This window comes from Dipteris shenzhenensis, chromosome 10 (genome assembly GCF_047967505.1).
Source record: "Dipteris shenzhenensis isolate YYH24624 ecotype China chromosome 10, Dip_SZ_1.0, whole genome shotgun sequence".
Classification (NCBI taxonomy): domain Eukaryota; kingdom Viridiplantae; phylum Streptophyta; class Polypodiopsida; order Gleicheniales; family Dipteridaceae; genus Dipteris; species Dipteris shenzhenensis.
This window is the reverse complement of record NC_141605.1, coordinates 20352991-20366131: the sequence shown is the minus strand read 5'-3', so window position 1 is coordinate 20366131 and position 13141 is coordinate 20352991. Positions and strand designations below refer to the sequence as shown.

At 44.7% G+C, this 13141-nt stretch overlaps 1 protein-coding gene across 4 annotated transcripts in view; it reads left to right on the top strand.

Moving 5' to 3' along the window:
• Nucleotides 1-13141, top strand: part of LOC147897531 (biotin--protein ligase 2-like) — a 117643-nt gene that overhangs the window by 37767 nt on the left and 66735 nt on the right. For 3 of the 4 annotated variants that reach the window (XM_087380007.1, XM_087380006.1, XM_087380008.1), the window contains one exon: nt 2880-3271. The exons of the other annotated variant lie outside the window; for it this stretch is intronic. In XM_087380007.1, the coding sequence (XP_087236133.1) occupies nt 2880-3271 (392 nt within the window). The remainder of the gene's footprint in view (nt 1-2879; nt 3272-13141) is intronic. 4 annotated transcript variants of the gene reach the window in all.

The following is a 13141-nucleotide window of genomic DNA, read 5'->3' as shown; positions in this document are numbered from 1 at the left end:
GCTCCTTCAGTATGGCCCATGCCTCTGAAGACGTCTCTGCCAACTGGATATGAGGAATCACAGCATCTGCTGTCGTGCCAATTAGCATTGCTAAGGCTTGAGCATCCCTCTCCTCCCATGCACTGAGTTCATCCGCATGTGCTTCAAATAAAACTTCACCTCTTTTGTCCACAATGTCCTCCGGCTTCTCCTCGGTCCCAATCACTATCTTCCACAGCTTCCGTGCCAATAGATGGCTTCGGATCTTGACTTTCTAGATTGGATAGTTCGTCCCATCGAGCTTTCCAGCTTCACCAAAATTGGGAATAAATGAAGAAGGAAGATGACTGGAGAAGGAGGAAGGACGAGCAGTTGGTGTAGAGGCTTCTGAATGCTGATCCATCTTGGTGAATAGCAAACTGAAAAACTGAAGCAAAAAAGATGTATTGACCTCCCGTGCTAGCTTGAGCTGAAAACAGAATCGCCTTTCTGCCAAGGGACTCCTTCCTTCAGAGAGTGCTTTGATGAAGAAGAGTTGAGAGCCTATGGCTCTGATACCATGTTAGAAATCAAGAGGGAATGAATCACTCAAACCTCCACGCAAGATCTCTCCAACTCTTACACACACTCAACTCAGATAGATGATCACATATGCAATAAACACTCTCTCAGAAATAAATATCGACGGAGAGAGAAAGAGAGTATATTCGTCCACCAGATGGTGGGCAGAAAAATAGCTCCAAGGGAGTAGTACAAAACACAGCAAAGTGCTGGAGAATATTGATGGACTCTCTCTCTCAGCAACTGCTCCAAATCTGAGTGCTGAACACAGCCTTGGAGAGGGGCTTTCAGTCTTGCGCTGAATGCTTAAATGAATGGAGGAGTAGGCCTTTTATAGGCACTGCCCAGGCCCCTTGAGTTGACCGACCAGCAGGGTCGGTACCCTGTCTGGTGGCCGACCACATGGGCCCTAGAAAACCGACCAGGGTTGGCCCTGGTCGGTGGCCCTGGTTGGGCCGACTTGGCCTGCCACAAGGCCCTATATAAGGGTGCCCTGTGCAGCCAGTCTGCGCTGCTGCAGGAGCCTCCATGTGAGGCCTAAAGCCCCGTTTTACCTGCTGTTGCAGGCTGCAACCAGCCCGTGTGCTGGTTGCCTATGATGCCGGCGTGAGTCTCTCTCTCTTCCCAGCCCTCCTACCTCTCTGTCCCCTCAAATCGGGGGCTCACAGGTGGGCACAGTCAGTTAACCCTAGAACTTAAACTGCTTGTATCCAGCTCTAGAATTCTACCAAACTGGAACCATTTTTTAGCTCTCGGAAAGCCGTAGAAAGTAGGTACTCATGGACTGGGTTTTGAGATCACTTCCAACTCACAAGACTATGTGATCTAGATCTGTCCTCATCGACTAAGCATCATAGCATAACACACCAAGGGTCACCCCCAAGGCCATTGAAGGTGTTAGGAGTAGAACAATAGGGTATGGAGATTCCTTGTGGATGTGCCAAGCGTCATCAATTTCGAACAGCATGTTGGTAATTTAATACCAGGTGGAGGGTGATCCGGTAAGATAGTCATATGACTCGTAACTTCATTGGCGTGAAGTCCACCCCATGCACTAGCTTCCGACATCGTGTCATAGGATGTGACTATGATGGATACTAAAGATCTCCATGGCCATGCTGAAGATGGCAAAGAGAGAGACTGTGCTGAAGTCGGTAACAAAAGTCCATACTGAAGATGGTAAACACAGGCCATGCTGGAGATGGCAAAACAAGACCGCAATGAAGACGGTAGATCACACTAAAAGTGATAGAGCCACATTGAAGGTGACTGGTCATGCTGAAGGTGAGAGATTGGACTGAAGGCGATGGACCGCGCTGAAGGTGATAAGAGCTCTGATGTTTGGAAAGGGTCACACTGAAGGTGACAAGTGCTATACTGGAGATAGCAATGCATGGTGATCAGCCATGAAAAGAGAGTACTCTGAACTGCTATGATGAAGATGTGCACATGATAGCAGAAGATGCCCGGCTGAGATGTGAAGTCCTGTCACAAGAACTCACATAGAAGGATACACACGTGTGGTCAGTAAAAATGAGATCTCAAGAAAGTAAAATTAATGGTAAAAATATGGCAGTGAGAAAGAGTCATTTTTACACTTTTAGAGTTTGGGAACAAGAAGTACATCAACTAATACCTTAGTCTCGCCTGACCTTGTGATGAAAGGCACAATACCAGTCCTCTTGAGTTGTTACTGATTTTGACTGAGACCTGGGATCCACGGTTTAATGCAGCTGTAGTATAATTCTGTTGGCCATGTCCATGGTGGCACCATTGTCAACGCATTGAACATCCTTTTGTTCAGATACTACATTTGCAATCATGAGTATCTCCTCAATAACGAGGAACAATTTCTTGATGACTGTATTGCTGTTTCTTTTGGGCTTGTAGGCCTTTCTTACACTCACAGATTGAGGAATCCACTCTGGTTGTTGGGACCTGCCCATTTGATTGGTCAAGTGTCCCATGGATTGATCTGTATCGCTCTATCAAGTTTTCTAATGAAAGGATCTTTCCTTTGGGGTGAGAAAAAGAAAAAAGAATGCAATATAAGTTTCAGAATTCAAAAGGTATGAAGTTTGTGTATTCCTTATTCAAATATTGATGCTGCTCTGCTCATGCACTATTGCTACGAAGTATGGCATGCATGCAGTGATTGATTTAGAGTTCTACACTATTATATACAGAGTTGCAAAAAGTTTCTATGTCTATTATGTATATTGTTTAGAAGTCGTGTTTCTGTGGATGTCTCAAAAATTTAATGGTGTATTCATGACTTGCTCTTAGGCTTAAGAAAGTAGCATAGCTACTCACAAATAGCTACTTTCTTGGTATTGTAGGTGTAAAACAACTATCTTTATGATAAGGTGGATTGGAACTCTGGGTCCATCGAGAGGCATTCATGTGGAAGCTGGAAGGATTCCTCATGCAGTTGTTGTAGTCCCTGCAATTCAGTTTCCAAACTGCAACAAGGCTCAAACTTCCACAATTTCCCTGATTAACCTAACTTCAAGACGTTCAAAAAAGGTTTCAGACCCTCTTGTGGTTCATAAGAGAGCTCTCAACAACCTGAAGATTCCCACAAATTTTTTCACATCAGGAGCAATGAATGCTTACAGCAGTGAAAATTTTGACACTTTTGAGAAAGAAGCTGAAACTCATCCATATGAACCAAATAGTATGGGACGTAATATTTTGGAGACAAAAGATATCGAACAATTTGAAAGCGCTGGTAAGTATGATTGAGTTGGACATAAACTGCAATATAAGATCCATTATTTGCAGGGCTTAAGGGCTGCAAGAGGCCATGGGCCTGGGGCAGAAGTGCCTATTTTGGATATGTGTGGCGTCAGCTGTTATTGGGAAATTACAGTAGAGAAAAGCTTTAAGGCGTGCTGAAAATGTTTTCTGTAACTATCTAAACTCTATGAGTTTAATAGTTTTTTGTTGCTTGACTTTAATGTGATCGACATGCACCTGTTACAAACCTTAAGGTCAAGTTTTAATATCTTCATTTCTATAACTTACACTATAAATTCTTGCAAAAAAATAAAAAATAAAAAATAAAATAACTTACACTATAAATACAAGTCAATATATAAACTTTCCTTATGTTATTTTATGTATATGCACATGAGACATCTTTTCAAAGTATTGGAATGCTTCTTTGGCTCATGGAAAACGATTAAAGGTTTGCAGAGAGCTTTTAAAAAAAGAGATGGGTATCCCAATATTTGATCTAAAAATGTGTTCCAGCGCACCACAAGAAATCCACATAACTTGATTATATCTAGCATTTTCAAGTTCTTTTACTTCTGTTTTTTTTTTTTCCAAGAAAAGCTTTGACTTCTGTTTTCATTTCAAGAACCACCAAAATCAACCATCCCAATCCTTAAATCTACAGTGCCTTATGTGCTTATCTATAAGACGTAATTTGTAGGATTAGGGGTAGTCACCTCCCCATCTGTGAGCCCCCAAATGACGAGTTCATCGGGGGGGTGAACCATAGGGCACCTCAAATGAGGAGTGCAAAGAGGTGGGTGAACCATGGTTTGACATGGCTGCCACATGGGCAGGATCTAGACTGCCATGTGGGCAGCATACTCACAACAACAAAAGGAAGCATGTACCTTGCTGAAGTCTGCCACGTCAACAGTACAGAACTGCCAGCATCAGATCTTGAAGGCTGGAGGTTTGTATCAGCATCCCGTAAGCCCTGCAAAGGATGCACGGAGGGCTGATTCAGATGTATGGAGCATTGGAGTTGTACGGAGCAGACTATGGAACTGTATAGGCTGCAGCAGGGAATCCATTGGCTAAGAATGCCCTAGACAGAGGTGGATTCAGGGCAGGAATAAGGCGTTGCAGGTGCAAGAGTTCTGGCAAGGATGTGGGGTAGGAAAGAGCCCCGACTCCTGGGTTAGTGGCTGCGACCACGTGGGCAGTTAGGCCAGCAAGGGAGGCCAGCAAAGCCTGGCTATAAGACTTGAAAGCCAGCCAACCAGGCCGACCTGGTGGTCGGCTGGTTAGGGCTGCAAGTTGGCCCATAGGGGGGGCTGCTGGATTGGCCAGTAGACCAGTGACTACGAATCCTTTCTTACCCGATTAGTTCTCAGCAGTTCTTAAGGAAGGCAGCAGGGGGTCAGGGACGAGGTTAGAAGTCAATCAATGCATGAGAGGAGAGCCAATCTATAGATTCCTCATGCAAATCCTCATCTAAAAAAGCAGCCACTTTACCTTTTGAATATGGCTCTACCTCAGTCTGAGATTCTGTGCCCTATTAATGTATCTTTCATGAAAGGCCAGAGAGAAAGGTAAGAGAGCAAGAGAGAAGAAAAGAGAGGACAAGAGAGAAAGAGAGAACGAGAGGAAAAGAGAGAAAGAGAGGATGAGAGGAAAAGAGAGGAGAAAAGAGAGGAAGAGAGAACGAGAGAACAAGAGAGAAAAGAGAGGAAGAGAGAGGATGAGAGTAAGAGAGGAAGAGGAAAAGAGAGAACGAGAGGAAGAGGAAGAGAGGAAAAGAGAGGAAAAGAGAAAGAAAAAGAGGAAAAGCACGATCGTGAAGCCCATGCGTGTTCCACCTTACTAAGGTCCAATTCATGGGGAGGAAGCGTGAGAGAACATGGCTTGCTCATGAGTGGGAGCCTGCACAACCACCTCATACTTCTGTATCTTTGAGGGGGGCTTGGTGGAAGGAGAGTAGTCTGTATCTATGTAGTGGTGTACCGGAGGCTTTATAGGCTCTATGCCTACTTTTAGAGCCCACTTCATCATATACTAAAATTTTATCCTGATCCGGGCAACACACGAATGGAGCATCTAGTACGTAGCCCGAGTGAGCTGCACCTTTGGTCCCAAATGGATCACCCCAATTGCTACGCCTGTGTCTGGCCTCTCCTTGGTGAAGCCGAGTTGAAAAGTAGCTGAGTCTCTATAGATGAGCTAGAGATCTATCCCTTGGGGCCCCATCTATTCCTCCATCATGCGAAATATTTGCTCTTGCATCATACAATTGAACAAAGAGGGGACCCACTTCTCCTCTCCCATGGAGGCAAAGTGGAAACCTTAGAAAGGGCGAGTGCAGGAACCAACCACTCCGATGGAACTCCCCTTCCGGGGCTGCACAATCATCACTAGCAAGAGGATATTCATCCCGAATCTCCAGGTACTTCCACGGTCTCATCCTCCAAAACTCCTTCAACAAGGGTTGCCCAAGGTGGTGCCTCAGAACTGGAAGCTAGGAGAACAAGCTGCATTGACTCTAGCTTGTTTGAGGAGGTAGAGTCTTGCAAGTGAGAGGAAGTGAGCTGCGGGTGAGAGGAGGAAGCCGCATCCTCTGTGTGTGTGTGTGTATGTGTGGTGGGGGACGGGTGGAAACTCAACCATGCCCTTGCTCGGGGGCTTGCGGGCTGTGTCTAGGGGTGGGGCAAGAGGTGGAACAAGCGCGGCCGGAACTGCTGCAGAGGGATGAGACAATGAGGGGAGTGTAGGCCATCTCATGAGCTATCCATAGATACCTTGGTATGAGCCTTGTAGGCCTAGTTATAGTCAGTTAGGACTATTGGTACAGTTAGTTTATGTACCATCTAGGTCAATTAGGACACTTAGTCTAGTTAGGGCAGTTAGCCCTAGGGTTTTGTTATGTTGGCTCACCCTTGAGCCTCCACACTTCAGTTTTGCAGCAATCTATTACAGCATCTCGTTTTTCTCCTTTGTGCTTCCATTTTTGAGCTTCCATTGCTTCCAACACCCAATAGTGGTATCAGAGCAGGTCAAGGTTTCACCCTCCAGCCATTGGCAGCCTCCCCGGGCACTGGTCTTTGCATTTGGAGTTGTTTGGCAGCCTACTACTCTGCTGGTCGGTCCATTTCTCTATGCATTTCCACACGTGTGCACATCTGAGGCCTCTCCAAGCAGTTTGGTCGTCGAAAGCTTGTTTTTTTCGGAGCATTTTGGAGCATTTAGGAGCTGCAGCTGCCTCATAAGTGAATCCGTACATCAGTACAGCAAAGATTTCTGCTTCAGCCTCACAAGTGCGCCTGTATGGCCATCCATACACCCTGTACGGACCCCTGTACGGACTGTAAGGACATTTTTTGCCAGCATTTACTGCTGTCCTGCAGCTGCACGGATCTGTCAGTGCCTCATTAATTGTTGTGCAGGTCATTTATTGCTGCTAAATACACACGTGTAGGTTCGTACACAGTACGGGGTGTTTATTCATAGTACGAAAGCTGTACGGAAGCATTAGCAGCTGTATGGGACTGTGTCAGGGTCTTTTACTGCAGTTACGGCCGTTGTACGGAATGTCAGAGCATTTACTGCTGCATTAATTGCAGTCCTGCATCCGTACATAGTTGTCAGAGCTGTACGGTACACCTTGTACGGATCTGTACGCGGTTTGCAGAAGGGTTTTTTGAGCAGTTACAGTTCACCTCGGGGCTCGTGCCAACTGTACGAATAAAGTCTTTTGATGCTGCAGTACGGACAGCTTTACCTCGTGAAGCGTGTCTTCATTTGCAGCCTTTGGGACTGCTCTCCATTTGCAGTTGATAGCCTTGAGGCTTGTGCAGTCATTTGCATTCCCTTTGTCAGTTGTGGTATTTGCACTCCATTTGCATAAATGGCTAGCCACAAGGATGATCTTTTTTGGTATGATTGGGGCTGATGACAAGCTTGATGGCACCAATTATCCCATGTGGTCATACATGATGGGACATGTTTTGGTTGCCAAGAATCTATGGCATATTGTTTCAAGTTTTGAGGCCAGGCCTACACCCACTGTGACTTCTGGTGCTACACCTACAGCCTCTGCTTCTTCAAGTGATGGTTCTCATGCTACAGCTAGGACACCTGCACCTCCTGCTCCAGGTGCTTTGCCTCCTTCACAGGAGCAAATTCAGTGGGATGGTTGTGATGCCAAAGCACATGCCTTGATTGCTCTTTCAGTGAAACGGGTTATTATCCCTCATATTCGGTCTTGCAAGACAGCTAAGCAAGCATGGGATCAGCTTGCATCTTTGTATTAGGTGTAGAATGAGGCGAGGGTTGCCTATCTCCGCAAGCAGTTGATAGATTTGAAGCTTGATGAGAGTGGTAACATGGATGCCTATCTCACAAATGTCAAGGATTTGAAAGAGTAGTTGGCCAACATTGATGAGATTATGCCTGATTCTTAGCTTGTTTCTAATACCCTTGATGGGTTGCCTGATTCATATCAAGGCTTTGCTACTATATTGAGGTTGGTTGCAGGGGGTGATGCCAATCATTTCTCATTTGACCAGCTAGTTGCTCTTCTTCTTTAGGAGGAGCAAAGTTGTGTGAATCGTAATGCTTCTATGGCTAGTGATCAAGCATTTGCTGCCCATCACAAACAAAAAGGTAAAGGCAAGGTTTCAGCTGGAAAGCCCTCTCATTCCCATGCTGATCATTCACATGGTGCCTCTTCTTCTAGGGATAACAAAAAGAAGAAGAGATGTAATTATTGCAGGAAACCTAGGCATGATATTTTTAAATGCAGGAAGCACATAGCATCTGAAAAGAAAAAGAAAGAGTCTGGTCTTGCAGCATTTGGTTCTTCTAGTGCAGAAGATCGACATGAGTCCCCTAATTTCGCACAAGACCAGCATTGGGCTTTCTTGGTTACATGTTGATGTTCATGATGCTTGTATGACAGTTTCAAATGTTCATGATGCCTGGTTCTTTGATAGTGGTGCAGTGTATGATGCTACACATGCCTTTACAATGGTTTTGACTAGCACATTGTCTAGAGGTCTTTATAGACTTGATGCTTATGACAGATGTTTGGATGATGATGCTGCACTTGCCGCGATGCACATGCCTTTGCTCTTGATTCTACCATGACAGATACTCATTTGTGGCATGAGAGATTTAGACACCTCAATTTTGGAGCCTTGATGAAGTTATATAAGGAAGATATGGTTGTGGATCTTCCCAAAATGCATATGCCTACCAAACATGTTTGTGAACCATGCTTGCTTGGTAAGATGCACCGTGCTGCATTTCCCAAGGATGGGAGAGTTGGTGCTTGAATTCATACGCATATGCTCACACTTGGCTTTCAGAACAGCCCTACAGAGGCTACCCTTTACATCCGCAAAAGCGTGGGACAGATTTGCTGATTTTAGTCCTTTATGTGGATGAGATGCTCGTGACTGGGACACATGCTCAGCAAATTGCGGATTTTAAAATTGATTTGCAGCAGTAGGCATTTGCTATGTTTGATCTTGGCCTTTTGCACTACTATCTGGGCATCCAATTTGCTAGCAGTGAGGGGGGCATTTTGATGTCACAATCCAAGTACATTGGACAGCTTTTGCAATGTTTTCAGTTTGAGGATTGCAAGCTAGTATCCACACCATTAGAGGCTGGTTTTCACTTCTCTTTTGAGGATGGTAGCGGTACATGTGATGTCACTGTCTATCAGCAGGTAGTTGGTTGTTTGATTTACCTATGCCATACGAGACTTGATCTATAGTATGCTGTCTCACAATTGAGCAGATATATGCACAGCCCATCTATGCACCATTGGCATGCCGTGAAGCATGTTTCCAACTATCTTAAAGGCACTCAACATTTAGGCCTTCTTTTGTTAGAAATGGAGCATGAACAAGAGCAAGTGAGCAAGTGAGCAAATGAGAGCAAAATCAAGTGCAAGTATAATTTCATTCATGAGTAGAGTTACATATAGTGGAATGCCCCTGAGTAGGGGGCTCCAGATCCATGATTATCTCCCTGATTGTCTCCATCAGTAACACCCCCAAGTCCTCCATCAACCTGACCACCAAGTCCCTAACTTATCTCAATCACACCAACATAGGCGACACCTAATTGATGAGTCACCTGACACACCTACCATGGTGCTCACTAGCACTCACACCATGTCCTACACAAGCACTAGCACACTGGCACACACACCACATGACCATGTCCATAAGTGTGTCCCCTAAACGTCAATTTATCCAACATACCCCCCCTTAAATTGATGACCTGCTACCCTGGCAATAGACAATGGGATACTACATGGCTTTCATGCTCCCGACCTTGTTCTCACTCCAGTTGCATTGGCAGTAGACTCATGTGGACATCCTAGCTCCACCATGATCTCACTCCAAATCAGGTTACCTCGGTTTACAATAAGAGAGTCCAACTGGTACATGTGTCTTTGGGTATCGCCATAGGACATATGACTCAAAGCACGCAATTATGACTAACTAAAATGGAAATAACATATCATTTTAGGGTGGACTATCCATGGCAGAGCACCTTATTGACTCAAACACACAACATCAAACTAGAAGGCAAGGCCAATGCCCTTCTGGATGAAAGTCTCCTCATTGATAGAGGTCTTTGGAGCATCTTGGTGTGGTTCTTTCTTCTTGGTCTTCATAGTTTCTAAGAGCACAAGCATATCAATATTGATGTAACTCTTTTGCTCTTTGTCCTTCTCCACACTCTTTAATGCATCTTGTCCATATTCACTTAGTAGTTGTTTTGCAGCTTCATTATCCAGCTTCGAGTATTCCATTGTATGTAGCACGGTTCCAGAAAATATCTAAGGTCCTCCACTAGATGGAAACGTGGGTACGATGGGGTAATCTCTGAAACGACCAATGCACGTGACTAGGAAATTGAAATGAAGCCACTCCTCTTCAATCTCCGTTTGAAGTTGTCCTCCTGACTGCTTCTGCACACGCAATTGCCAAACCTTACCACCGCCATTCTCTTCTTCTTCACGTGCGAAAGCTGTACCATTGTTTCCCCATAGACCGGTAAAGCCAGTATTGCCTGCGAACCTTGATTTGATTTCCATAACCTCGCAATTGAACCAAATTCTCTCCTTTAACTAAAATCTCTCTGCATAGCCTTCCAAGTATTCTACGACTTGTTCATTCGGAGGATTGAAAGGAGTGCCCGCAGGCCAAGGGAAGTTTGAAAATTGGTACCCGTCTCTGGGCGACTGCAGCTTCGTGGTGGCACAAGTGTACCTCCAGACGCCACCAATACAATCCCGAGATTCAAGACTGTGGGCTTGATTCCATGTTGCATGAGGTGCTTGCAAGCAGCAAGGCCAGTCATTCCTGCCGCGACGATGCACACTTTGTGGGCGCTGCAATGCGAGATGGTAGAAATGAGTAGAGGGAATAAGGTGGCCGACGATGTCGCACCTATGTCATAATCGTACAAGAGTCCTCCTAAGGCTGGAAAGAGGAACGGTAAAACTTCGGAAGGTTAGTTTTTCTTGTGCCTTTTCTGACTCGATAAGAGGAATATAACGAGAAGACTCCAGCTTCATTGTTTTCGGCACGCCAAAGGGGAAGCAACTCGAGATGTCTAGCAACTACGTGATTTCTCATCCCAGCCGCGCTATCTACATAGTGTTGCAAAGATTACCGGAGGGTGCAAAGGCTGAGAGGATTCCGAATATGGTCGTGTGCAGTGGGCAGAATTAATCTTTGCAAGTTTGGAGAGAAAGGGAATGAGATACGGAAGAAGAAGAAATCTCGACTTCTAGGCTACTAGGGAGCTCATGGAGGATGGAATGGCTCTGATACCATGTTAGAAATGGAGCATGAACAAGAGCAAGTGAGCAAATGAGAGCAATAGCAAGTGTAAGTATAATTTCATTCATGAAATAGTGGAATGCCTTTGAGTAGGGGGCTCCAGATCCATGATTATCTCCCTGATTGTCTCCATCAGTAACACCCCTAAGTCCTCCATCAACCTGACCACCAAGTCCCTAACTTATCTCAATCACACCAACATAGGTGACACCTAACTGATGAATCACCTGACACACCTACCATGGTGCTCACTAGCACTCACACCATGTCCTACACAAGCACTAGCACACTGGCACACTCTTTTTTTTGTGAGAAGAAATCTTTTATTGCTGTAAAATAATTACATTCATAGTTACTTCGAAAATGGAGTAACTATTACTCAACTAAAGATCTCAGTATAAGCTATATACACATCCTGATCAATCAAACGAGTCTGAACACAATCATAGAATGATTGCTGCAGAGATCGTTTGAAAAAGATAAAGGATGAAAAAAGTGGATCACCAAAGACTCTGATTTCTATCCATCCATAAAGTCCATAGTGCCCAGTAGCGTACCCATACAAAAAATAACTCAAAACCCTGTCTCGTTGGATGAAAACCAAACAACCAGAAAAGCCTGCCAAAAGTAACAGTAGGAAATCTCGCTCGAAGCCTCTGTTGGATGAGAGCAATGAAGTCACAAGTATGTGGACATAACCAGAAGATGTGAAGCACAGATTCAGTAGGGTGTAAGCATCTGTGACAAACAGCCGGAGCAATATGTCTGTGTGCAAGTAGCTGGCCAGATGGAAAAATGCCAAGCAGGACTCTCCAAAGGAAAAGTTGTTGCCGAAGAGGGACTTTGTAATGCCAAGGGAGACGGAGCCTTTTTCTCCACCACTTTAGAGGGCGATCCATATGCCAAACAGTATTTGCTTTAGACCAATAAATATTCTCAACCCTCAAAGAGTTTCCCAACAAAGAATCTCGGCCATGCCATTCCAAGTGAGATAAGATATGTTTCCAATCGAGAAGCAGGCGAGAAACAAAAGGGCAACCTGTGATCTTGCCTTGGATAGAGCCAAATATGAAATCCCACTGAGTAGGCTGCCAATGCCCAAAGGCAGAAGTCTGAATATGTAATAAGAGAGAGTGGATCATGAAAGCCCAAGGCTGATCTCCTTGCATAAACTACAACATCATTTTTCCCCTGTGAGCAAGTAAATGCATTTGAATATTGAGAATGTTCAGACTCCCGTGCATCTTTGGAGAACAGAGACGATGCATAGAGAGTAATCTTGCCATTTTTTGCACACCAGAAAATTTCCATGATAGCTGACATAAAGGAATTCAGCTCTGCCTTAGTGAACATAATGAGAGGCAGGTAAAATTGTATGTATGCTATCAAAATGGATTGTGCGATTCGCAAGCGAACATGTAGTGGCTAAGTTGCAAGCTTCCAATATTCAAGTTTTGCCCTCAACTTTGTCAACACCCAATCAGTTTGTTGAGAACGGGTGAGTTCCCAACCTAGAGGATAGCCAAGAGGTCGAATAAATTGAGAAGCGGGGACAATTTCCCCAGACCACAGAAGGCTGTGCCATTCCTGTTCATGCAACGACAACAATTTTGATTTCTGAAAATTTACCCGAAGACCAGCAGCCAATCCATATGTAGAAAGAGCCTGCATAATCATGGACAGATCACTCCGAGTATTTTTTGGGGTAAAGAAGGAATCATCAGCATATGCTTGAGCGATCATGCTGTGATTGCCAGCAATCTCCAAACCATGCAAGTGGTCAGTGTCCAAAAGGTGGTCCAGATATTGAAGCATTGGATGAGTGGCTATGGCAAAAAGTAAAGCACTTAGGGGACATCCTTGCCTAACAGAACAGCCAAGAGTCTAGGATGTAGAAATATCCCCTGAAAGTATGCAGGCAGCTTTACTATCTTGATTTAGCCAAGTGATAACTTGCTGCATTTTTGTGCCAAATCATAGTCGATGAAATGAAATCCCACTTAATAGTATCAAAGGCT